Source organism: Oncorhynchus mykiss, chromosome 2 (genome assembly GCF_057628025.1).
Source record: "Oncorhynchus mykiss isolate SJ-2025 chromosome 2, ASM5762802v1, whole genome shotgun sequence".
In the NCBI taxonomy this organism is placed as follows: Eukaryota; Metazoa; Chordata; class Actinopteri; order Salmoniformes; family Salmonidae; genus Oncorhynchus; species Oncorhynchus mykiss.
The window spans coordinates 56055554-56079343 of record NC_143023.1 but is presented as its reverse complement, the minus strand read 5'-3'; the positions used below and the strand labels follow the sequence as shown (position 1 = coordinate 56079343).

Below are 23790 nucleotides of genomic sequence, written 5' to 3'. Positions count from 1 at the left end.
GGAGAAAAGCAGTCCGCTATACTCATAGTTGATATCGCGCTGTGCAGACTGGCAGGTATTATCCAGGCTAAAAGCGGCTGGTGTCTGAGCTAAAGGTAAAGGCCGCTAGCAGTGGCTAACAATGACTAAATAGCTAGTAGCTAATTAGCTGGTTAGCTTCTGATGGCTAGCTCCTGATAGAGGTTCTAGCTGTAAGGTATAAAAATAGCAGATTCATATCACATTGGGTGAGGCGGGTTAATGGAAGGTCTATTTAATTTAAAAATGGAAAAAGAGATTGAAATATATACAAAATTATGAAAAAAACATAACATTTATACGGGACAACAACAAACACGTCCACACTGCTACGCCATCTTGGATTGAAGAATGGGAAGATTGTTCCATTTAATTAGATCTGCTTCCATATTGTTGAGTGGTGGGATAAAGTTATCTTTATACAGTATATTTATTGTTTGTTGTCACTTGTTAAGCGTCCTGCTTCAAAGGAAAGTGGAAGCCCATCAAATTACATTGCCGGCTACGTAGACCTGGTGAAGAGAGTGGTGAGACAGAGAAGACATTGTCTGTTCTTCTGAGTTTTGATGCAGTCTTTCCCAGACAGAGTTAAGTTAGGATGTGAGAGCTTTTGTTTTCCGAAGCCACATCAGTGTAAATCACATAAATTGCTGTGGTGCTGGCAGCTGCAGAGAAGTACTTGGGTGTATGAGGTTTAACTGCAGAATAGTTACAAGCTGTGTTGAGCGATAGTATCCTGTCGTCCCAGGCTGCCGCCCCTGGTGTAGGATCAGATAGGGCCAAGTAGTGGAAACGGGTGTAGGGTTAGTTGAGGGGGGCAATTTTTCTACGAAGTTTAATATAGTCACACTCTGGAACAGTAGGTGTAAACAGCGCTAGATACGATGAATTGATGAATAGGGAGGCCGTGTCCAGCATCACACGCCAGTACAGTAGGTGGTGGTGTATAGACCTCACGGTTGCGATTCGCCAATACAAGTTTAAGAAGAAGAAAAACATTGCCGTGCTCAACTTTCGCGGTTGCACAACAAAACAACTATCAAAGGACAAAGAACTTGACAGCTGGTTATAACTCAAATTATCAATAAGTAAGTAACTGTATTTTAAGACCGCAACACTTCTTACACTATTCTTAATCGATATTGCGGTTGGCTATAATGTGAAGTGTACTTAGTTACGTTGTAACGAAGTATAGGCTGCAGTGGTCTACGTTGTAATATGTACTGACTGCCACGCTAAATAATTAACGTTAGGCACTGAGGCGAGGTTGTCACAGTGTACACAGTAGAGTTCATTGAAAAGCGGCACACTTTCTTGACAGGAACATTCACGAACCATTTGTGACAGACAACGTCCAAAGCGTATTTCCATTTTCCATTTTGACTTCTGTTTTAGTGTTCTACAATTTCCTTGCTTTCCTCTTGTGTAATGTAGGTAGGTCACTTCCTCTCAGACTGGCTCTTACAAAAAATATTGCCGTTTTGAAACTGCAGTAACCGCAGTCAACTGTGGTATTTTGAATGCAGTGATTGCAGATTAACTGCAGTTAACTGCACTTGAAATGCAGTTATACTGCAAAACAAACTTGTTTCTCACAAGTGAAGCATAGCTTGTGCACTCTGCAAACAATGTGTCCACTCAGGCAATGAGAACGGGAAGACTGGAATAATACATTTGAATGCCTTAAAAATAATTACCGTAACCAAAATAGCAAACATTGTAGATTAGAAATGATAGGAATTAGCGGTAAATTTACTACTGGTGATATATGTAATGGGGAATTGATATACAGTCCTTTCGGAAAGTAATCAGACCCATTGACTTTTTCCACATTTTGTTACATTACAGCCTCATTCTAAAATTTGATTTAAATAATTTTTTCCCTCATCAATCTACACACAATATTCCACAATGACCAAGCAAAAACAGTTTTTTAGAAATGTTTGCTAATTTATTATAAATAAAAACTGAAATACCTTATATACATAAGTATTCAGACCCTTTGCAATGAGACTCGTCATTGAGCTCAGGTGCATCCTGTTTCCATTGATCTTCCTTGAAATGTTTCTACAACTTGATTTGAGTCCACATGTGGTAAATTCAATTGATTGGACATGACTTGGAAAGGCACACAACTGTTTTAAATATGGTCCCTGTGCATGTTAGATCATTTCTGTAGCATTGAAGGTCCCCCAAAACACAGCCTCCATTATTCTTAAATGGAAGAAGTTTGTAACCACCAAGACTCTTCCTAGAGCTGGCCGCCCGGCCAAATTGAGCAGTCCCGCCGCTGCTACTTATTTTAGGGCTCCTGAGTGGCGCAGCAGTCTAAGGCACTGCATCTCAGTGTTAGAGGCATCACTACAGACCCTGGTTAGAATCCAGGCTGTTTCACATCCGGCCATGATTGGGAGTCCCATATCGCGGTGCACAATTGGTCCGTTGTAGGCCGTCATTGTAAATAAGATTTTGTTCTTAAACTGACTTGCCTAGTTAAATAAAGGTGTATATATATATATCTCCTCTGTGGAGATTGGAGGACCTCCCTGAAGGACAACCATCTCTGCAGCATTCCACCAATCAGGCCTTTATGGTAGAGTGGCCAGACCGGAGCCACTCCTCAGTAAAAGGCACATGACAGCCCACTTGGAGTTTGCCAAAAGGCACCTAAAGGACTCTCAGACCATGAGAAACAAGATTCTCTGGTCTGATGAAACCAATATTTAACTCTTTGGCCTGATTGTCAAGTGTCACATCTGGAGGAAACCTGACAACATCCCTGTGAAGCATGGTGGTGGCAGCATCATGCTGTGGGGATGTTTTTCAGCGGCAGGGACTTGGAGAATAGTCAGGCTAGAGGGAAAGATGAACGTAGCAAAGTACAGAGAGATCCTTGTTGAAAACCTGTTCCAGAGCGCTCAGAACCTCAGACTGGGGTGAAGGTTCACCTTCCAACAGGACAGTGACCCTAAGCACACAACCAAGACAACACAGGAGTGGCTTCGGGACAAGTCTCTGAATGTCCTTGAGTGGCTTAGCTAGAGCCCGGACCTGAACCCGGTCGAACATCTCTGGAGAGACTTGAAAATAGCTGTGCAACGACGCTTTCCATCCAACCTGACAGAGCTTGAGCGGATCTACAGAGAAGAATGGGAGAAACTCCCCAAATACAGGTGTGCCAAGCTTGTAGCGTCATACCCAAGAGGACTCCGCTGTAATCACTGCCAAAGGTGGTTCAACAAAGTACTGAGTAAAGGGTCTGAATACTTATGTAAATGTGATACTTCAGTCGTTTTTTTTCAATACATTAGCACAAATTTCTAAAAACCTGTTTTGAATTCATGGGGTATTGTGTGTAGATTGAGATCTTTCTATGCGTGTGTGTATGTATGTATGTGTTTTATTTTATATAATGTATATATAATAAAAAAAAAAAAATCCATTTTAGAATAAGGCTATAACGTAACAAGATTTTGAAAAAGTCAAGGGGTCTGAATACTTTCCGACTGCACTGTACACTAACAATCAAATGCAAACAATTCACACAATGAAGTTATGAAACCATGAATAAAGAGTCATGAGATTGAATGACCCAGAGGACATCTTTGTTTGTACAGTAATTATTTGTCATGCATTCCTCAAAGCCTCATGTATTGTCTGTCCTCTGCAGTACTGCCCCTTCAGAGTGAGGGAGTGTTGGGATATGGAGAACTTGTGGGTTTTGGCTATGTTTGTGATTGGTGGCCGAGGATGGGGAATGAGGTATTGGCATTCGTCTTCGACAGGTTCAGTCCTTCAGTCCACGCCAGACTATTGAACATAATCATTAACAGTTTATTTAATGATTTAGCATGGGAGGCTCTGCTGATAACAAACTGATCACCTGCACTGACAGGCTCTTCAGTCTCCGTGCACTGATAGTAACTGTTAGGCTATATGACTCACTAGGCATATGATGGCATACTTTGTGTTTTCATAGTAAACACGTCTATGCTGGCTTCAAAATTCACAAGTAAATGGCAAGTGGCAGACGACAATATTCTGACTGTGCCTGTCTTTGCAGTCTTCTTCACTCCCTGTATGAAAAGGAAACACCCTAAATGGACAGTATGTGGCAGAGACATTTCCTGTGTCATTGGGCCTGTTCTCACTGAGTGTGATAGAGGCTTTTTGTGAGCGCTCAGCTAATGATTCCACCCCTATCATAAACTGTGCGGCCTGACTTTCTACAGGATACGGTCTCAAAGGTTAAAGGCCTTTTATTGGGGCCGCCCAAATTTGGGTGGCGGAAGTGACTCACTGTCAGATGGTGGGTTGGGCGATGCCAAAGGGAGATGGGGACGTGTTCAATCAGGCCTTTTGGTTTGTTAGTCATAGGCGTCAAAGGACGCAGTGCCTTTTTTTGAATGAAGAATCCGAGAAACATTTGATGGCGAGGCAAAGGGATGACTGAAGCACAGTGAGGAACAGAGGATTGGAGATGAGAAACAAGGCTAGTGTTGTGCCGACAGACAGACAATGGGCTTAACACTCAACTCCTGACAAACTTGACCAGTTAAGGGCATTGCTAGTCAGCCATCAACACTAGGTGTTCAACCGTCATAGAGCTGGGATGATAAACCGCGGGCGATCTGTTCACCACAATAAGTAGAGTATGCTAGAGAAATGTAAAGTTTGAAATTAAATAAGTTTGCTAATATGGGTGATTTGATTATTAATGGGACAAATTGACCGCTAGAACCGGTAAACTAGTAGTAGTTTAAAGAATAATAAATAAAGCAGTGGTTCACATTCATGTTATAAACGTGTCGTTTTTATTTATTGTTATCGCTTCAGTAGTCCGATCTTCCCAGTCACTCAATGCCAAATAGCCCTACTACTGTGTGTCTAGGGAGGATGGTGGCGTCGACTGTCTTTCCACTGTTGTTGTAGCTGCGTATTTATGAGTTTGTTTATTTCCCGAGTGTGTTTCCCTGACCTCGGGTGGCCAAGATGGGCTTCCACATGGTTTAGTGTGGCCTGTCAACGCCTTCGAGGAGAGCGAGGAGTTATGCTTGTTTGCTGTTACTAGAGTAGGCCTCTGCACCCAATATGCTCTCTACCGGCCACCCTCCTCGCTCCGCCTCCTCTTATGCCTCTTCCCCTTTCAACACGCTGAGTAAAGGGCAGGCTATTCTGGGGACCAGACTTACCCATGTTCACACGTTTTGTGTGACGAAGTTGATATACGTGTGGACACGAGCTGTCTGTGCTAGCATTCTATAGCGTGATATAGTATATCGTGAAATTAGTTTTCTGTCCCGGGAGTGTGACTGGGATCTGACAATTTTTGGAATCTGTTCCCAACTACCAAGGCCCTGTCGGTCATGGCCTTGTGTAGGAAGTGCCTTATGAGCCTCTTGGCTGGCTTCTGTGAGCGGTGATATGATCTGGGCTCGGCTGGCTGTTTCTGGAGATTTTCCCTGGAAGTCAGCTGTTTTGTTTGGTGGGCGGGGAAGGGCATTGCTAAAAGAGACAGGAACCAGTTCTGGCAGGCTACTGACTGAGGACAAGTCCTCCTCTTGGTTATGTTTTAATTTACACTCAAGTCCACTGTTTAAAAAAATAAAAAATAAAACCCTGGTATTTACGAGATACAAGCCAAAATGTTTGATTACCTTTTGGTTAGTGTAATCATTGAATTCTGTCATTGGAGGGAAATATTGTTGACTAAAGATGCAGGTGACCTTGAGCCTTTTCAAGGGAGTCTGCAAAACCTCTGAAGTGAATACTATGGTATTTCTTCAAATTTGTCAGTGTATTTGTATTAATTTAACCTTTTTATTTAACTAGGCAAGTCAGTTAAGAACGTATTCTTATTTACAATGACGGCCTACCAAAAGGCCACGAGAGGCAACACTACATGAAGAGAGACCTAAGACAACAACATAGTATGGCAGCAACACATGACCACACAACATGGCAGCAGCACAACATGGAAGCAGCACAACACATGACCACACAGCATGGCAGCAGCACAACATGGCAGCAGCACAACATGGAAGCAGCACAAAACAGGGTACAAACATTTTTGGGCACAGACAACAGCACAAAGGACAAGAAGGTAGAGACAACAATACATCACGACAGCAGCCACAACTGTCAGTAAGAATGTCCATGATTGAGTCTTCGAATGAAGAGATTGAGATAAAAACTGTCCCGTTTGAGTCGCTAGCTGCAGCGAACTGAAAAGACTGAAAAGTGTAATTCCGTTACTGTGGAATTGCCCAAACACATTGAGTGTAGAGAGACGAGGCAGCATAATTAGACAGCTTGCTGACGTTGTAACAAGCACTGAGCCATGTCTCTACAGGGTTTTATCTTTTACATGGTCTGTACCATAGTAGTGCCATTATCTGCTTCTGCCTTTCTGTGTTGTCCTCCTGTAGGTGGTGACTGATGGTGAGACTGTGGAGGAACCTTTGAACCGCTCATCTCATCCTCCTCAGGCCAGAGTGATGCCACTTTTCAGAATGAGACCGCTCTCCTGACACAGGGAGGTTACTCCTTCCCCAACTCGGGCTCTGTCCTCTACCTACCTCACCCCTGACTACTTACCTCACCCCAAGTCGAATTACTACCTCAGCACTTTCCTCTATGTAAACCTGGTGCTCCCTGACCACCGTCTCCTCCCTCCTGAGTCTTTCCCCTCACCAATTCATTACACCTTCATCAACCCCTGAGGGGCATTTTAAAAAGGCATTACCAGTGCCTATTCCCTGTTGTCGGTAAGGTGATCTGAGCCTTCCCTCTTATTACCTCACACCCTCCTACTGTGTACTGGCACGCAAAGATGCGCCGGAACTTTGAGTGGCAGATGTTTGAGTGACTTCCCCACTCTGTCAATGTCAGAGACTGGAGGAGAGGGGTGGGGCCAGAGTGGGAATCCCACGTCTGTGTTTGCCTATGAAGGTCATCCAGGCCCAGAGGAAGGAGGCATGAAGAATGAGAGAGAGATGCGAAAAGGAGAGGAGGAGGGGCAGGGAAAAGAGGAGGATGAGGATTACGACTCTGTAAGTGGGTGCATGAAGATGGCGAGAAAGAGGCCCTTTCCCAATTCGTCTTTACTTGATTCCTTGCTTCCTCTTTTCCTCGCCACCTCCTCAAACCGCATTGGAGATAAAGATCCAAGGTCCCTCTCCTCAGACCTTCTCCTTCAATGCATTTTGAGAAGGAGGTGAGGAGAGATGACCGGACAGAGGAAAGATGGAAAATTGGCTTAGGCCTCACCTCGCACAAGTAATCACATCATGTACAGCACATTACAAACAGTAAGCTGCGAGTGACCTCTTTCCCTTCCTCTCTGTTCGCCCAGCCTCCAGAGAGGCAGATCGTGGTGGGCATCTGCTCCATGATGAAGAAGTCCAAGTCCAAGCCCATGACCCAGATCATGGAAAGGCTGTGTAAGTTTGAGTACATCACCGTGGTCATCTTCCCCGAGGAGGTCATCCTCAACGAGCCCGTGGACAAATGGCCCCTGTGCGACTGCCTCGTCTCCTTCCACTCCAAAGGTACAAACGAACGTACGTATGTGCACCCACCGCATACGATTACGTGCATCAGGTACTGGCGTGCGCACGCCCATTGCACAGATTAACGTGTATAATGTATATGCACGCCAATATACAGTAAGTATACACGGAATACAATCTGTACATACCCAACACAGTCATTCCCGTCTTGCTCATGTTTAGTCATAGTGTACGTCTGACTTGTCCTGGTTTAAATTGGGTACATCTTAGGAGAAGGATCAGAAAAGGAAAATAAACATGGGGAAATGGAAATATGTTTAGGACACCAGTATACAGACCAATGGAACGACAATGTAATGGTTGAGGAATTTTCTTCCATTTCCTGTAATTATGTGGTTGTGTTCTGTGTATATGAATGCATTGTATGGGGGTGGCTTTGTAGGTTTCCCATTGGACAAAGCGGTAGAGTACGCCAACCTCAGAAACCCACTTCTCATCAATGACCTGAACATGCAGTACTACATACAAGACAGGTATACCAGGGAACACACACGCTCAACTTCCTGCTCCTACTTTGTCTCGGAGTCTGTTGACTTGCTCCGTCAGTAAACGTTTTTGTCCCATGTCCCCTTCAGGAGGGAGGTGTATCGTATCTTGCAGGAGGAGGGGATTGACCTTCCCCGTTACGCTGTGTTAACCCGAGACCCAGACAGACCTGAAGGTGAGTGTTACAACACAACTAGTCTCAGACTGTTACCGTTTAAATCGATCAGCTGGCTCGCGTGGACGCACGTTTTGCTTCTGGGCGCCAAGATGAGAAAATAAACAAACTTAAAACCCTTTGTCTGTAAATGTAGTTGTAACTGGTCCCAACACTCTCACTAAAGCATACTTATCAAAGTCCACTCGCACAGTCGAATAAGAAATGGATGTGCATTGCGAGCAAATACGGCTCTGGGTAGTTAGCTGACAGTGGGAAGGCACTGAGTTCCTGACGCCTATTGCCGTGGTGCGCAAAGGAAATCTTTTGAAATTCACATTCATTGCGTGTTGGGAAGAAAAGTGCAATCATCGCCTTGAAAATGAAGATGAGGGGCTCAATCCAACCCGCGTTGCAGTATTTACACAGTAGCTCATTTTTCCAATGGTCAAATTCACACCGATTTGCTCTTGGGTACTGTAATAAAAAAAAAAGTTACAACTACTACCGGGGCGAACCCTAGCACAGTTATGCTTGAACTTTTCCCGAGGTAGAGGTGTGTGGGCACGGGATGAATATTGTAAATAAAGGATTTGAAAAATAAAAATGACACTCCCAACCTTTGAACTATCAGCCCCCTGTTTTAGTGGACTGTCCCCCAATCAGTCGGTGGTTCGGGAAAAATACTTGTTGACATGCCGATTTGTCATCTATTTCTTGTCACGTTGGATGGAGCTAAGAATATAAACATATAATCCTCGTAGCATACATGTACCCCCCCTTCTTCGTAAAAGCACAGCTGCGTATGAAAAGGCAAGCAAAAACTTTGAATTTGGCCGTACACGGAAATGTGCCTTACTGGCTTTAAACAAAAATTGTGTAACGTCAGTAGTCTAGTCAAGGAGGCATCATGCAAAAATATATATATATATTTGCCTACTCCGCTAACCGGGACCATTGCCAAATAAGGCACGCTGTCACCTGCTTTCATAGTAAACCTTGAGGTGGTACCACCCAGCACATCTAGAAGGGGGTGTATTTCATACCGTCTTGAGATGACGTAGAGGTACTTTCTCAAGGTGCCTCTACGTCACGATTTCAGTGGAGTTGATCCGCCAGGGGCAAAAAGAGCTAGATGTACTACTACAATACCCAAATTATAGCACTTTTGCAACAAACTGTCAAAATGAAGACCAGAATTGACGGGTTCACAAAAGGTTGGCGACCGCTGCTTTAAAGGGTTGCATAGTTGTAGGCCTGTTCTATTGAAGATGAAGGCTATGAACATGAACACCTGCCCAATCCTTTCAGATCTAAATTGTGCCTTTGAGTAGGGTTTTATAGTCCAATTTGGAATGGGGCATTCATTCAAGTGTGCTTTTTTTAGACCCCGATTGAACTCTGTCTCTAAATGACTGGTGTGTGTCTGCCTCCCAGAATGTAACCTGGTCGAGGGGGAGGATCATGTGGAGGTGAACGGGGAGGTGTTCCCCAAGCCCTTTGTGGAGAAGCCCGTGTGCGCAGAGGACCACAATGTCTACATCTACTACCCCACCTCAGCTGGCGGGGGCAGCCAGAGACTCTTCAGAAAGGTACTGAGGGACTAGGGCGGTACAGTTGGCTTCAAATGGGTCATGCTGTTGAAACGATAGCGGAGGGGGCGGAAGCTTTAGGAGCCATGCCGTGCAGAAAGGTCTGATACTCAATTATACCCACTCGGTACTCCAACCTTTAGCCCTCCATTTGAAATATTGTTGCTGCACTTGATTGGTCTTGCCTGACCGAATGAAACCCATGGAAATCGTCCCAAAAGTGCAAACCCCGCCCATCTGTCAGGCGGAATCACGTGCTCTCATAAGTATATGAATGATCCCCTCTCTCCTGTAGATAGGGAGCCGCAGCAGTGTGTACTCCCCAGAGAGCTGTGTGAGGAAGACTGGCTCCTACATATACGAGGAGTTCATGCCAACGGACGGCACTGATGTCAAGGTATCATCTTCAGTGTGTGCTGGTGTGCGAGCCGTGTCTTCTCGTCTCCTGCTTGGACCTGTTTAGATGTAACAAATGATTTATTGAATTTGGCAATAGCAATGTGAATGACTTCATAACATGATTCTTATTTTTGTTCTATTGCGTGGCCGTGATCATAGGCTGGTGCCACCATCTGAAAATGTTAGTGGCACGAGGGGGGAAAATGTTAGTGGCACGAGGGGGGAAAATGTTAGTGGCACGAGGGGGGAAAATGTTAGTGGCACGAGGGGGGAAAATGTTAGTGGCACGAGGGGGGAAAATGTTAGTGGCACGAGGGGGGAAAATGTTAGTGGCACGAGGGGGGAAAATGTTAGCTGCACGAGGGGGGAAAATGTTAGCGGCACGAGGGGGGAAAATGTTAGCGGCACGAGGGGGGAAAATGTTAGCGGCACGAGGGGGGGAAATGTTAGCGGCACGAGGGGGGGAAATGTTGGCGGCACGAGGGGGGGAAATGTTGGCGGCACGAGGGGGGGAAATGTTGGCGGCACGAGGGGGGGAAATGTTGGCGGCACGAGGGGGGGAAATGTTGGCGGCACGAGGGGGGGAAATGTTGGCGGCACGAGGGGGGGAAATGTTAGTCTGGAACCCTACTATATTTTTTTATTTTACCTTTTATTTAACTAGGCAAGTCAGTTAAGAACAAATTCTTATTTTCAATGATGGCCAAGGAACAGTGGGTTAACTGTCTTGTTCAGGGGAAGAACAACAGATTTTTACCTTGTCACCTCGGGGATTCGATCTTGCAACCTTCCGGTTACTAGTCCAACGCTCTAACCACTAGGCTACTTGCCGCCCCATGGTAGGCGAACAGAATTTTTAAAATTTAAAACAAGTGCACAATAAACAATCTCAGGGGAAATAGGCCTATGGGAGTTTTTAAAATGCTGGTGAGCTGAGAATACTGGTATAGCCTATCCAGAGACCAAAAAGGTGTTTGATGCAAATCAAAGAAATGATTCATACCCAATGATGTACTGCCCGTAAGGGCGGAGTACTGCTAGTATGTGTATGACATGATATCAGGTGAACACTGGGACCTGACTGTGTGTATAATAAGATGTTGTATCAGGTGTACACAGTGGGTCCTGACTATGCCCATGCTGAGGCAAGGAAGTCCCCGGCCCTGGACGGTAAGGTGGAGCGGGACAGCGAGGGGAAGGAGATCCGCTACCCTGTCATGCTCACCGCCATGGAGAAACTGGTGGCCCGCAAGGTCTGCCTGGCCTTCAAGGTGAGGCTTTTCAACCTAATCAGACCACTTCGTTTGTCTTCTCTCCAAATCAACCAGAAGCCTTAAAACTTCTTAAAACTATCCCGATAGTCTGAAGATGGTTCCTCTCCTCAACCTCGTCTTATTTCCTTCGTCTGCAATGATTGCGCAGGAGCCGGATATGTGAAAGCCACTGATGTATTTTCTGATCAGTGCAGATGAATGAAAGAAGATGAAGGTAGGAGCCGTCTTTAAATATTTGGGGCGATCTGACCAAATTCACATAGAAATGTGAGCTTTATAGAACGTCATTCTCAGTCTAAGCAGTAGATCTGTGCTGTGTGCTATTCCTATGCTTTTGCTTCTTTCACTTTTGGTGTTGTACACCAGCTTCAAACAGCTGAGAATGCAATATTTTTGCTTATTGAAAATATTTTTCGCAGTGGTTTAGATGGTACAATGATTCTCTACACTATGCATGGCTTGTATTGTCACACAGACTGAAATTAGACAACAATTCAAATTGTTGCAACCAGGAAATGGCCAAGTGATTTTCTGCATATTGCAACTTTAAAAAGCACTTGACTTGATTTAGCTACATTCAGTTTGAATGGCTGACTGACGCATTCTTCCACTCCCAGCAAACGGTGTGTGGCTTCGACCTCTTGAGAGCGAATGGCCACTCATTCGTCTGTGACGTCAATGGCTTCAGCTTTGTGAAGAACTCCATGAAGTACTATGACGACTGTGCCAAGGTCTTGGGGTAGGTGCGGCTAGCTGTCATGCTGAGGGGTCAACTATCGGTCTTCCTTACAGCTTAACCCCTGATTTACACCTTGACACTCAAGGATCAGCTGAGTATCTAAAGCCATATGTCATTCCTTGAATTGGACAGGATCCAAACTCGCGCTCTATTCGTTTTCAAAACCCAAACACTGCTCTAGCTCACTCCATTGGTTGTCAGAACTGAAATACTGCTCAAGCTCACTCCATTGGTTGTCCCCCCCCCCCCCCCCCACAGGAACATGGTGATGCGAGAGCTGGCCCCTCAGTTCCACATCCCCTGGTCCATCCCCATGGAGGCCGAGGACATACCTATAGTCCCCACCACCTCAGGAACCATGTGAGTACTCTTCTCATTTTCTTCCTCCTTTCCGCCTCCTGCTTCTTTCTCCACCTCTTCCTGCTCTTCTCTCTCTTCTTCCTGCCCTTCTCTCTCCTCCTCTTCCTGCCCTTCTCTCTCCTCTTCTTCCTGCCCTTCTCTCTCCTCTTCTTCCTGCCCTTCTCTCTCCTCCTCTTCCTGCTCTTCTCTAAGAGGTCGTCTAACAGAGGTGGTTTAGTGAACTATACTCACGTGATGGCTAACCTCTCTTGAAACTTGAAGACTTGTGTTAGCTCCCGCAGCGAACTCCAAGGCTTTATAGCTCATTGGGCTAACACAGTCTTGAGTCACGTATTCCTAGAGGATCCTGCTTCATACCAGGTGTAACACTGTTTTCCATATACATTTGCCTATGTTTTTTTATTTATTTTTTAAACCCTCATCAGGATTTCTCCTGACTAAATAAAGTATGAATATAATAAACAAATCAGTAATGTCACCTAGAGTTGCAAAGGGAGGGTACATTACTGGAAGCTTTCTAAGTTTACCAGTAAACTACCAGCATGTGATAACTTTCAAGGTTTTTGGGGGAATTTTATAACATGACTTCTAGTGGCCTTTTTGGGTACTTCAGATTATCACAGGTGTCTGGAATTATCTCTGGCCCTCTGTGTGGCCTTATCGCATGTAATATACAGTACCAGTCAAAAGTTTGGACACCTACTCATTCTATTGTTCTTCTTTATTTTTACTGTTTTCTACTTTGTAGAATAATAGGGAAGACCTCAAAACTATGAAATAACACATGGAATCATGTATTAACCACAAAAGTGTAAATAGTTGGAAGAGTTGTGGAATTATTTGAAAATAATGCCATTGTTAACCATATGGTCTACCGACTAGAGACTCATGGATAGTATTGACACGGATATAAAAAAAATTTATACTGTGTGTGTGTGCGTATGTATATGTAAACTATTTTCAGCAAACTTAACATGTGTAAATATTTGTATGAACTAGAGGTCGACCGATTAATCGGAATGGCACCTGACACCTTAATGTCACCTGTCCCGCAGGATGGAGCTGCGCTGTGTCATCGCCATCATCCGCCACGGAGACCGCACCCCCAAACAGAAAATGAAGATGGAAGTCAGACACCCTCTGTGAGTCTGTACATCTTCCTGTTTCCTGCTCCCCAAATACCCCCTCTCCCCATTCCCAGTGGATACGTCTTCATGCTCCCCAAATGCCCCCTCTCCCCATTCCCAGTGGATACATCACCTGCTCCTCAAATGCCCCCTCTCCTAATTCCCAGTGGATACATCTCCTGCTCCTCAAATGCCCCCTCTCCCCATTCCCAGTGGACACATCGCCTGCTCCTCAAATGCCCCCTCTCCCCATTCCCAGTGGACACATTGCCTGCTCCTCAAATCCCCCCTCTCCCCATTCCCAGTGGACACATCGCCTGCTCCTCAATTTCCCCCTCTCCCCATTCCCAGTGGACAGAATTTGACACACAACGTTTAATGACTTTCTGATCAACGTCATATAACAAATACAACTTGTAAATCACCTTCCCCAGTCCCGTTGTGTCTCAATGTTGTTTCCGTTGTGTCTTATTTTCAGGTTCTTTGAGCTGTTTGAGAAGTACGGAGGGTACAAGTCAGGGAAACTGAAGTTGAAGAAGCCCAAACAGCTACAGGTCAGTCCAAGTATCTCTTCTTTGCCTGTAACCCAGGAACCTGCAGTGTGTTCCTCTGTTGGGGGGAACTCTATTTACGACAATATGGTAGTGCTGTGTATGGCCTCTACTGCTAATCCAGTTCGTCAATGTTTCCTGGCCACTGTTGCCTTCGCTTGCTCTTTGTAGGGGTTAAGGCTTTGGTTGCTGTTAAGCACTTTGACAAATTTGTGTGTGTGTGTGTGTATGTATGTATGTATAGGAGGTGCTGGACATTGCCCGGCTCCTACTGGCTGAGTTGGGGCAGCACACGGACTGTGAGATCGAGGAGAAGAAGGGTAAACTGGAGCAGCTCAAGACTGTCCTGGAGATGTGAGTGAGACGCCTATGGCTGGGTTATAGGCACACAGACATCATGCCCTGATCTGTCCATTTTATCGACCATGCATAAGATCTGCTCTGCTGTGTCTGTGACGCGTTGGTGTAGAAACCTCCTGTGTCATTGCTGTGTGTGTCTGTAGCCCAATACACAGATTGAATTAGCCTTATTCACTAAGCCCACTCCAGCCTAGTAGATTTCACATTTACTTTGTGAACCCCCTAATCCATGCGTCTCTAACTCTTTTCCTCCCTATCTCTTTTCCTCTCTTTTCCTCCCTTTTCCTCCCTATCTCTTTTCCTCCCTCCTTTCTATCTCTCCAAAGGGAATCCAGCTTGAATGACACTCAGTACGCGCCTCCCCCCCCCCCCCCCTGTCCCTTATAAAGGAAGAGGTTCACTCCTCCTTGTTCTCCGCACTCACTGTAACCACTGCTACCATTAACCCCTATTTAGAATGATGAGGGATGTTATACTGCACTTAGAATCAGGGAACACTAGCCACAACAGTGTGCGTGTGTCCACATGCGTTTGGGAGAGTGCTTTGTTGTCTACAATGCATGTCGTTCTGAAAGTTGCCCTGTAATTCCTCTCACTATCCCTTCGCCCTCCTCCTCACTCTTCTCATCCTCTGTGTACTATATGTAGGCTTACTGTTTGAGCCTGTTGATAATGGTATGGGATTGCATATTAACCAGTTACCATTAGCACCTCATTGACAATAACCAAGGACAACATTCTTTGTTGGATCAAATACAAAGGCCCAGAGTCATTTCAGTATGTTTAAAAAATATACAGTTAAAGTCGGAAGTTTACATACACCTTAGCCAAAGTGCATTAAACTCAGTTTTTCACAATTCCTGACATTTAATCCTAGTAAAGATTCCCTGTCTTAGGTCAGTTAGGATCACCACTTTTATTTTAAGAATGTGAAATGTCAGAATAATAGTAGAGAGTGATTTATTTCAGCTTTTATTTCTTTCATCACATTCCCAGTGGGTCAGAAGTTTACATACACTCAATTAGTATTTGATAGCATTGCAGAGCTGGTGTAACTGAGTCAGGTTTGTAGCCCTCCTTGCTCGCACACGCTATTTAGTTGTGCCCACAAATTGTCTATAGGATTGAGGTCAGGGCTTTGTGATGGCCACTCCAATACCTTGACTTTATTGTCCTTAAGCCATTTTGCCACAACTTTGGAAGTATGTTTGGCGTCATTGTCCATTTCGGAAGACCCATTTGCGACCAAGCTTTAACTTCCTGACTGATGTCTTGAGATGTTGCTTCAATATATCCACATAATTTTCCATCCTAATGATGCCATCTATTTTGTGAAGTGCACCAGTCCCTCCTGCAGCAAAGGATCCCCACAACATGATGCTGCCACCCCCGTGCTTCACGGTTGGGATGGTATTCTTCGGCTTGCAAGCCTCCCACTTTATCCTCCAAACATAACAATGGCCATTATACCAAACAGTTCTATTTTTGTGTCATCAGACCAAAGGACATTTCTCCAAAAAGTACAATCTTTGTCCCCATGTGCAGTTGCAAACCGTAGTCTGGCTTTTTTTATGGCGGTATTGGAGCAGTGGCTTCTTTCTTGCTGAGCGGCCTTTCAGGGTTATGTCAAAATAGGGCTCGTTTTACTGTGGATATAGATACTTTAGTACCTGCTTCCTCCAACATCTTCACAAAGTCCTTTGCTGTTGTTCTGGGATTGATTTGCACTTTTCGCACCAAAGTACGTTCATCTCTAGGAGACAGAACGCGTCTCCTTCCTGAGCGGTATGACGGCTGCGTGGTCCCATGGAGTTTATACTTGCGTACTATTGTTTGTACAGATGAACGTGATACCTTCAGGCGTTTAGAAATTGCTCCCAAAGATGAACCAGACTTGTTGAGGTCTACAATTTTTTTTCTTAGGTCTTGGCTGATTTCTTTTGATTTTGCCATTATTTCAAGCAGAGGCACTGAGTTTAAAGGTCGGCCTTGAAATACATCCACATTTACACCTCCAATTGACTCAAATGATGTCAATTAGCCTATCAGAAGCTTCTAAAGCCATGACATCATTTTCTGGAATTTTCCAAGCTGTTTAAAGGCACAGTCAACGTAGTGTATGTAAACTTCTGACCCCCTGGAATTGTGAATTATAGGTGAAATAATCTGTCTGTAAACAATTGTTGGAAAAATGACTTGTGTCATGCACGAAGTAGATGTCCTCACCGACTTGCCAAAACTATAATTTGTTAACAAGAAATTTGTGGAGTGGTTGAAAAATGAGTTTTAATGACTCCAACCTAAGTGTATGTGAACTTCCGACTTCAACTGTACACACACATACAGAAAGAGTACTAGTCAAAGGTTTTGCACACTCTTGGCATTTTCTCAACCAGCTAAATGAGGTAGTCACTTGGAATGCAGTTCAATTAACAGGTGTGCCTTGTTAAAAGTACATTTGTGAGATTTCTTGGTTGAATTTCTGCAAAGAAACCACTACTGAAGGACACCAATAATAAGAAGAGACTTGCTTGGGCCAAGAAACACGAGCAATGGACATTACACTGGTGGAAATCTGGCCTTTTGGTCTGAGTCCGAATTTGCGATTTTTGGTTCCAACCACTGTGTCTTTGTGAGAGGCCTAGTAGTTGAATGGATGATCTCTGCATGTGTGCTTCCCACCGTGAAGCATGGAGGAGGAGGATGTGTGGGGGTACTTTGCTTGTGATGCTGTCTGATATATTTAGAATTCAAGGCACACTTAACCAGCATGGCTACCACAGCATTCTGCAGCGATATGCCATACCATCTGGTTTGCGCTTAGTGGGACTATAATTTGTTTTTCAACAGGACAATGACCCAACACACCTCCAGGCTGTGTAAGGGCTATTTGACCAAGAAGGAGAGTGATGTATCAGATGACCTGGCCTCCACAATCCCCCGACCTCAACCCAATTGAGATGGTTTGGGATGAGTTGGACCGCAGAGTGAAGGAAAAGCAGCCAACAAGTGCTCATCATATTTGGGAACTCCTTCAAGAATGTTGGAAAAGCATTCCAGTTGAAGCTGGTTGAGAGAATGTCAAGAGTCTACAGAGCTGTCATCAAATATGTTTTTATTTAACACTTTTTTTTGGTTACTACGTGATTCCATATGTGTTATTTCATAGTTTTGATGTCTTCACTATTATTCTACAATGTAGAAAATAGTACAAAAAGAACCCTTGAATGAGTAAGTGTCAACTTTTGACTGGTACTGTGTATTTACAGTGCATTCGGAAAGTATTCAGACTTCTTGATTTTTTTTCCACATTTTGTTACAGCCTTATTTTGAAATAGATTTTTTTTTTAAATAAAAAATACACACAATACCCCATAAAGTGAAGAAAAAAAAGATATAATACATAAGTATTCAGACTCTTTGCAATGAGACTTGAAATTTAGCTCAATTGATCATCCTTGATGTTTCTACAACTTGATTGGAGTCCATCTGTGGTAAATTCAATTGATTGGACATGATTTGGAAAGTCGCACACACCTGTCTATATAAGGTCCCATAGTTGACACTGCATGTCAGAACAAAAACCAAGCCATGCGGTTGAAAGAATTGTCTGTAGAGCTCCGAGATAGGATTGTGTTAATGCACAGAACTGGGGAAGGGTACCCAAAATTGCTGCAGCGTTGAATGTCCCCAAGAACACAGTGGAAGAAGTTTGGAACTACCAAGGCTCTTCCTAGAGCTGGCCGCTCAACCAAACTGAGCAATCGGGGGGGAAAGGCCTTGGTCAGGGAGATGACAGATGGAAGCGTCTCCTCAGTAAAAGCCACATAACAGCCCGCTTGGAGTTTGCCTAAAGGACTCTCAGACCATGAGAAACAGGATTCTCTGGTCTGATGAAACTAAGATTGAACTCTTTGGACTGAATGCCAAGCGTCACATCTGGAGGGAACCTGGCACCATCCCTATGGTGAAGCATGGTGGTGGCAGCATCATGCTGTAGGGATGTTTTTTAGTGACAGGGAGACTAGTCTGGATCAAGGGAAAGATTAACAGAGCAAAGTACAGAGATGGCAGTGGTTTCTTTGCAGCAATTCGACAATGAAGGCCTGATTCTCTTATGAACAGTTGATGTTGTGTCTGTTACTTTTATTTGGGCTGCAATCTGAGGCGCAGTTAACTCTAATCAATTTATCCTTTGAAGTTGAAGAAAAGTTAAAAGTTCTTGACATTTTCTGTATTGACTGACCTTCATGTCTTTTAAAGTAATGATGGACTGTCATTTATTTGCTTATTTTGAGCTGTTCTTTCCATAATATAGACTTGATATTTTACCAAATAGGACTATCTGTCATTGTAAATAAGAATTTGTTCTTAACTGACTTTCCTAGTAAAAAGGTAAATAAAATATCTTCTGTAAACCACCCCTACCTTGTCACAACACAACTGATTGGCTCAAACGGATTAAGAAATGTACTTTTAACAAGGCACACCTGTTAATTGAAATGCATTCCAGGTGACTACCTCATGAAGCTGGTTGAGAGAATGCCAAGAGTGTGCAAAGCTATCATCAAGGCAAAGGGTGGCTACTTAAACAAATCAAAATATATTTTATATTTGATTTTCTAACTCTTTATTTTATTTAGATATTTTTTGGTTACTACATTTGTGTTATTTCATATGTGTTATTTCATAGTTTTGATGTCTTCGCTATTATTCTACAATGTAGAAAATAGTAAAGATAAAGCAAAACCCTTGAATGAGTAGGTATCTCCAAACTTTTGACTGGTACTGTATATTTTAATTTATTTAGTTGTTTTTTTTATACATACCCTTGATTTCTTTCCCCCCACATTTTGTTACGTTACAGCTTTACTCTAAAATTGATTTAAAAAATATATTCTCATCAATCTACACGCAATACCTCATAATCACTAAGGTTTTTAGAAATGTTTGCAAATTTAAAAACTGAAATATCACATTTACATAAGTATTCCGACCGTTTACTCAGTACTTTTGAAGCACCTTTGCCAGTGATTACAGCCTCCAGTCATCTTGAGTATGACGCTACAAGCTTGGCACACCTGTATTTGGAAAGTTACTCCCGTTCTTCTCTGCAGATCCTCTCAAGTTTTGTCAGGTTGGCTGGGGAGCGTTGCTGAACAGCTATTTTCAGGTCTCTGCAGAGACTCAGACCATGAGAAACAAGATTCTCTGGTCTGATAAAACCTAGTTGACCTCTTTGGTCTGAAACCTAGCACTTATCCCTACGGTGAAGCGTGGTGGTGGCGGCATCTTGCTGTGGGGATTTCTTTTCAATGGCAGGGACTGGGAAACTAGTCGAGGAAAAGATGAACAGTGCGAAGTACAGAGAGATCCTTTATGAAAACCTGCTCCAGAGCGCTGAGGACCTTAGACTGGGGTGAAGGTTCCCCTTCCAACAGGACCAAGAACCTAAGCATCAGCCAAGACGATGCTGGAGTGGCTTCGGGACAAGTCTCTGAATGTCCTTGAGTGTCCCAACCAGAGACAGGACTTTAACAGACACAATGTAGTTGAGTACGGTTACATCCACACAACGTGATTATTGTGGATAGTCAGATTAATATAATGGTTTGATTAAAACCTTTACATTCTTTGCAAGAACGATTTCCATAATAATCCTGTTTACATGGACACATCTGAAATAAGGCTACCTGATGGCACTCTGATCAATTCCCGAAAATCAACCATTTAAAATAAACTTTCTACCACATTCACCATGTTATTTTTGGTAAACATATTTGAGTCGAAACCTATAAAGTTTGCATGTGAAAACTACTTCTAAGATACAGTTCAGTTGTTCCAAACTCACTTCACTCGCACTAAAGAGGGAGGCTTGCGCTACCTGTGCTGGCTCAGTTAGATTCGATGAGAAACACCGCTGGAATGCCTATTATTATTTTTTTAACTGTTTAGTAGTTTTGAAAGATTGTGCGGAAAAAACAGGTTTCAATTGGCGTATGCTTATTTAGAAATTAGAAACGCCGATTATGATAACCAAATTTAAGGCGTTTTACATGACTTTTGCATCATCTGCCTACCGCCGTAGTCCGTTTTAATATCGAATTATTCCTGCGCATGTAAACATACTCATTGTCTGTTGGAGCAGGTCCTCCTGCTCGTTTGATCTGTGTGCGTTGGGCTAAAGCTGTGGGGAATGGGGAATCCAGGATCAGTCGTTAACACTGATCGTATCGCCTATCAAATCCATTTTCCATCACGGGGCCGTCATGGACTTGGTCTGTAAGTCTTGTCATACTACATGTTTGTCCCAAGGACTCCTAAACTTTTTCCAATTAGAGGACAGTATGTTTCTATTAGTGTCGGATATGCTAAATTATTATCATAGCCGGTGCATTGAACAGCTGCTGTTACATAGCGCAGCCCTCACTATTGCCACAGCACTGTATCGCAAACCACAGGGGAGGCCGAGAGACAATTTTACACAACCGGGTGGGTGGAATCCCAATGGTGTCGTCTTTCACCCCTGAGTGCTATGCACTTTAACCAAACGCCTGTCACATCCCAAAGGACAGCGCTGGTATGGCACATGAGGGATTAAGAGTGACACACAGTGACAGCGGGTGTCCAAAGTTCAAACAAAAAAAATACAACCCAAAACACGTTTCCAGAAACATGGTAGGCAGCTAGTTTAGCCTAGCCTAACTAGCCACTTACTGACTGACAGACTGAGCACCTGCTAGCTAGCGTTTGAAGCTAGTGGGAGACTGTTCTCAACCATGGTTCTGAAATGAAACGTGTCAAACAAGGTTGGAGTCAATTCCATGGGGGGGAGAAAAAAAAATTACATTCAGGTGATTCATTGAAATTCAGTCCAATAAATAATTGAATTCAATCCAAGAAAATATTTATATTTTTAAAATGTGGGTCTTTTTTAAATGTACTTCCTGACTTGACAGATTTAGATTGGAGTTGAGGTCAATGTCACATGTCTGGGTTTGTGTGTGTGCTGTACATGTATAATGATGACTGAAGCTTCATTAAGTGAAGATACCCCGTGTGTCTTCCAGGTATGGGCATTTCTCAGGCATCAACAGGAAAGTGCAGCTCACGTACCTGCCCAACGGACAGCCCAAAGCCTCCAGTGAGGAAGAAGGTAGGGAGGGAGTCACAACCTTACACTCTATCTGGTCATGTTCATGATTACACATGCACTATACAGTTGAAGTCGGAGGTTTACGTACATCTTAGCCAAATACATTTAAATTCAGTTTTTCACAATTCCTGACATTTTAATCCTAGTAAAAATTCCCTGTCTTAGGTCAGTTAGGATAACCACTTTATTTAAGAATGTGAAATGTCAACATAATAGTACAGTGATTTATTTCAGCTTTTATTTCTTTCAACACATTCCCAGTGGGTCAGAAGTTTACATACACTTTAATTAGTATTTGGTAGCATTGCCTTTAAATTGTTTAACTTGGGTCAAACGTTTTGGGTAGCCTTCCACAAGCTTCCCACAATAAGTTGGGTGAATTTTGTCCCATTCCTCCTGACAGAGCTGGTGTAACTGAATCAGGTTTGTAGGCCTCCATGCTCGCACACGCTTATTCAGTTCTGCCAACACATTTTCTATAGAATTGAGGTCAGGGCTTTGTGATGGCCACTCTACTACCTTGACTCTGTTGTCCTTAAGCCATTTTGCCACAACTTTGGAAGTATGCTTGGGGTCATTGTCCATTTGGAAGACCCATTTGCGACCAAGCTTTAACTTCCTGACTGATGTCTTCAGATGTTGCTTCAATATACGCACATACAGTGCCTTGCGAAAGTATTCGGCCCCCTTGAACTTTGCGACCTTTTGCCACATTTCAGGCTTCAAATATAAAGATATAAAACTGTATTTTTTTGTGAACAATCAACAACAAGTGGGACACAATCATGAAGTGGAACGACATTTATTGGATATTTCAAACTTTTTTTAACAAATCAAAAACTGAAAAATTGGGCGTGCAAAATTATTCAGCCCCTTTACTTTCAGTGCAGCAAACACTCTCCAGAAGTCCAGTGAGGATCTCTGAATGATCCAATGTTGACCTAAATGACTAATGATGATAAATACAATCCACCTGTGTGTAATCAAGTCTCCGTATAAATGCACCTGCACTGTGATAGTCTCAGAGGTCCGTCAAAAGCGCAGAGAGCATCATGAAGAACAAGGAACACACCAGGCAGGTCCGAGATACTGTTGTGAAGAAGTTAAAAGCCGGATTTGGATACAAAAAGATTTCCCAAGCTTTAAACATCCCAAGGAGCACTGTGCAAGCGATAATATTGAAATGGAAGGAGTATCAGACCACTGCAAATCTACCAAGACCTGGCCGTCCCTCTAAACCATGATCATTCTGGATGAACTGCAGAGATCTACAGCTGAGGTGGTAGACTCTGTCCATAGGACAACAATCAGTCATATATTGCACAAATCTGGCCTTTATGGAAGAGTGGCAAGAAGAAAGCCATTTCTTAAAGATATCCATAAAAAGTGTTGTTTAAAGTTTGCCACAAGCCACCTGGGAGACACACCAAACATGTGGAAGAAGGTGCTCTGGTCAGATGATGTTATGTTTGGCGTAAAAGCAACACAGCTCATCACCCTGAACACACCATCCCCACTGTCAAACATGGTGGTGGCAGCATCATGGTTTGGGCCTGCTTTTCTTCAGCAGGGACAGGGAAGATGGTTAAAATTAATGGGAAGATGGATGGAGCCAAATACAGGACCATTCTGGAAGAAAACCTGATGGAGTCTGCAAAAGACCTGAGACTGGGACGGAGATTTGTCTTCCAACAAGACAATGATCCAAAACATAAAGCAAAATCTACAATGGAATGTTTCAAAAATAAACATATCCAGGTGTTAGAATGGCCAAGTCAAAGTCCAGACCTGAATCTAATCGAGAATCTGTGGAAAGAACTGAAAACTGCTGTTCACAAATGCTCTCCATCCAACCTCACTGAGCTCAAGCTGTTTTGCAAGGAGGAATGGGAAAAAATGTCAGTCTCTCGATGTGCAAAACGGATAGAGACATACCCCAAGCGACTTACAGCTGTAATCGCAGCAAAAGGTGGTGCTACAAAGTATTAACTTAAGGGGGCTGA

The 23790-nt window shown here is 43.6% G+C and overlaps 1 protein-coding gene across 11 annotated transcripts in view; it reads left to right on the top strand.

Moving 5' to 3' along the window:
* The first annotated feature begins 642 nt into the window (after positions 1 to 642).
* LOC110491905 (inositol hexakisphosphate and diphosphoinositol-pentakisphosphate kinase 1) overlaps positions 643 to 23790 on the top strand; it is a 66450-nt gene continuing 43302 nt past the window's right edge. For 5 of the 11 annotated variants that reach the window (XM_021565812.3, XM_090202600.1, XM_021565793.3 and 2 more), the window contains exons 1-14: positions 643 to 1106; positions 6447 to 7070; positions 7373 to 7580; positions 7972 to 8062; positions 8165 to 8250; positions 9667 to 9821; positions 10117 to 10218; positions 11330 to 11491; positions 12112 to 12233; positions 12492 to 12593; positions 13649 to 13735; positions 14199 to 14274; positions 14516 to 14625; positions 21702 to 21787. In XM_021565812.3, the coding sequence (XP_021421487.3) occupies positions 6903 to 7070; positions 7373 to 7580; positions 7972 to 8062; positions 8165 to 8250; positions 9667 to 9821; positions 10117 to 10218; positions 11330 to 11491; positions 12112 to 12233; positions 12492 to 12593; positions 13649 to 13735; positions 14199 to 14274; positions 14516 to 14625; positions 21702 to 21787 (1555 nt within the window). In that variant the 5' untranslated portion in view covers positions 643 to 1106; positions 6447 to 6902. Of the gene's footprint in view, positions 1107 to 6446; positions 7071 to 7372; positions 7581 to 7971; positions 8063 to 8164; positions 8251 to 9666; positions 9822 to 10116; positions 10219 to 11329; positions 11492 to 11647; positions 11709 to 12111; positions 12234 to 12491; positions 12594 to 13648; positions 13736 to 14198; positions 14275 to 14515; positions 14626 to 21701; positions 21788 to 23790 lie in introns of those variants that run through there. The other 6 variants (XM_021565829.3, XM_090202608.1, XM_021565820.3 and 3 more) reach the window with 2 other exon arrangements.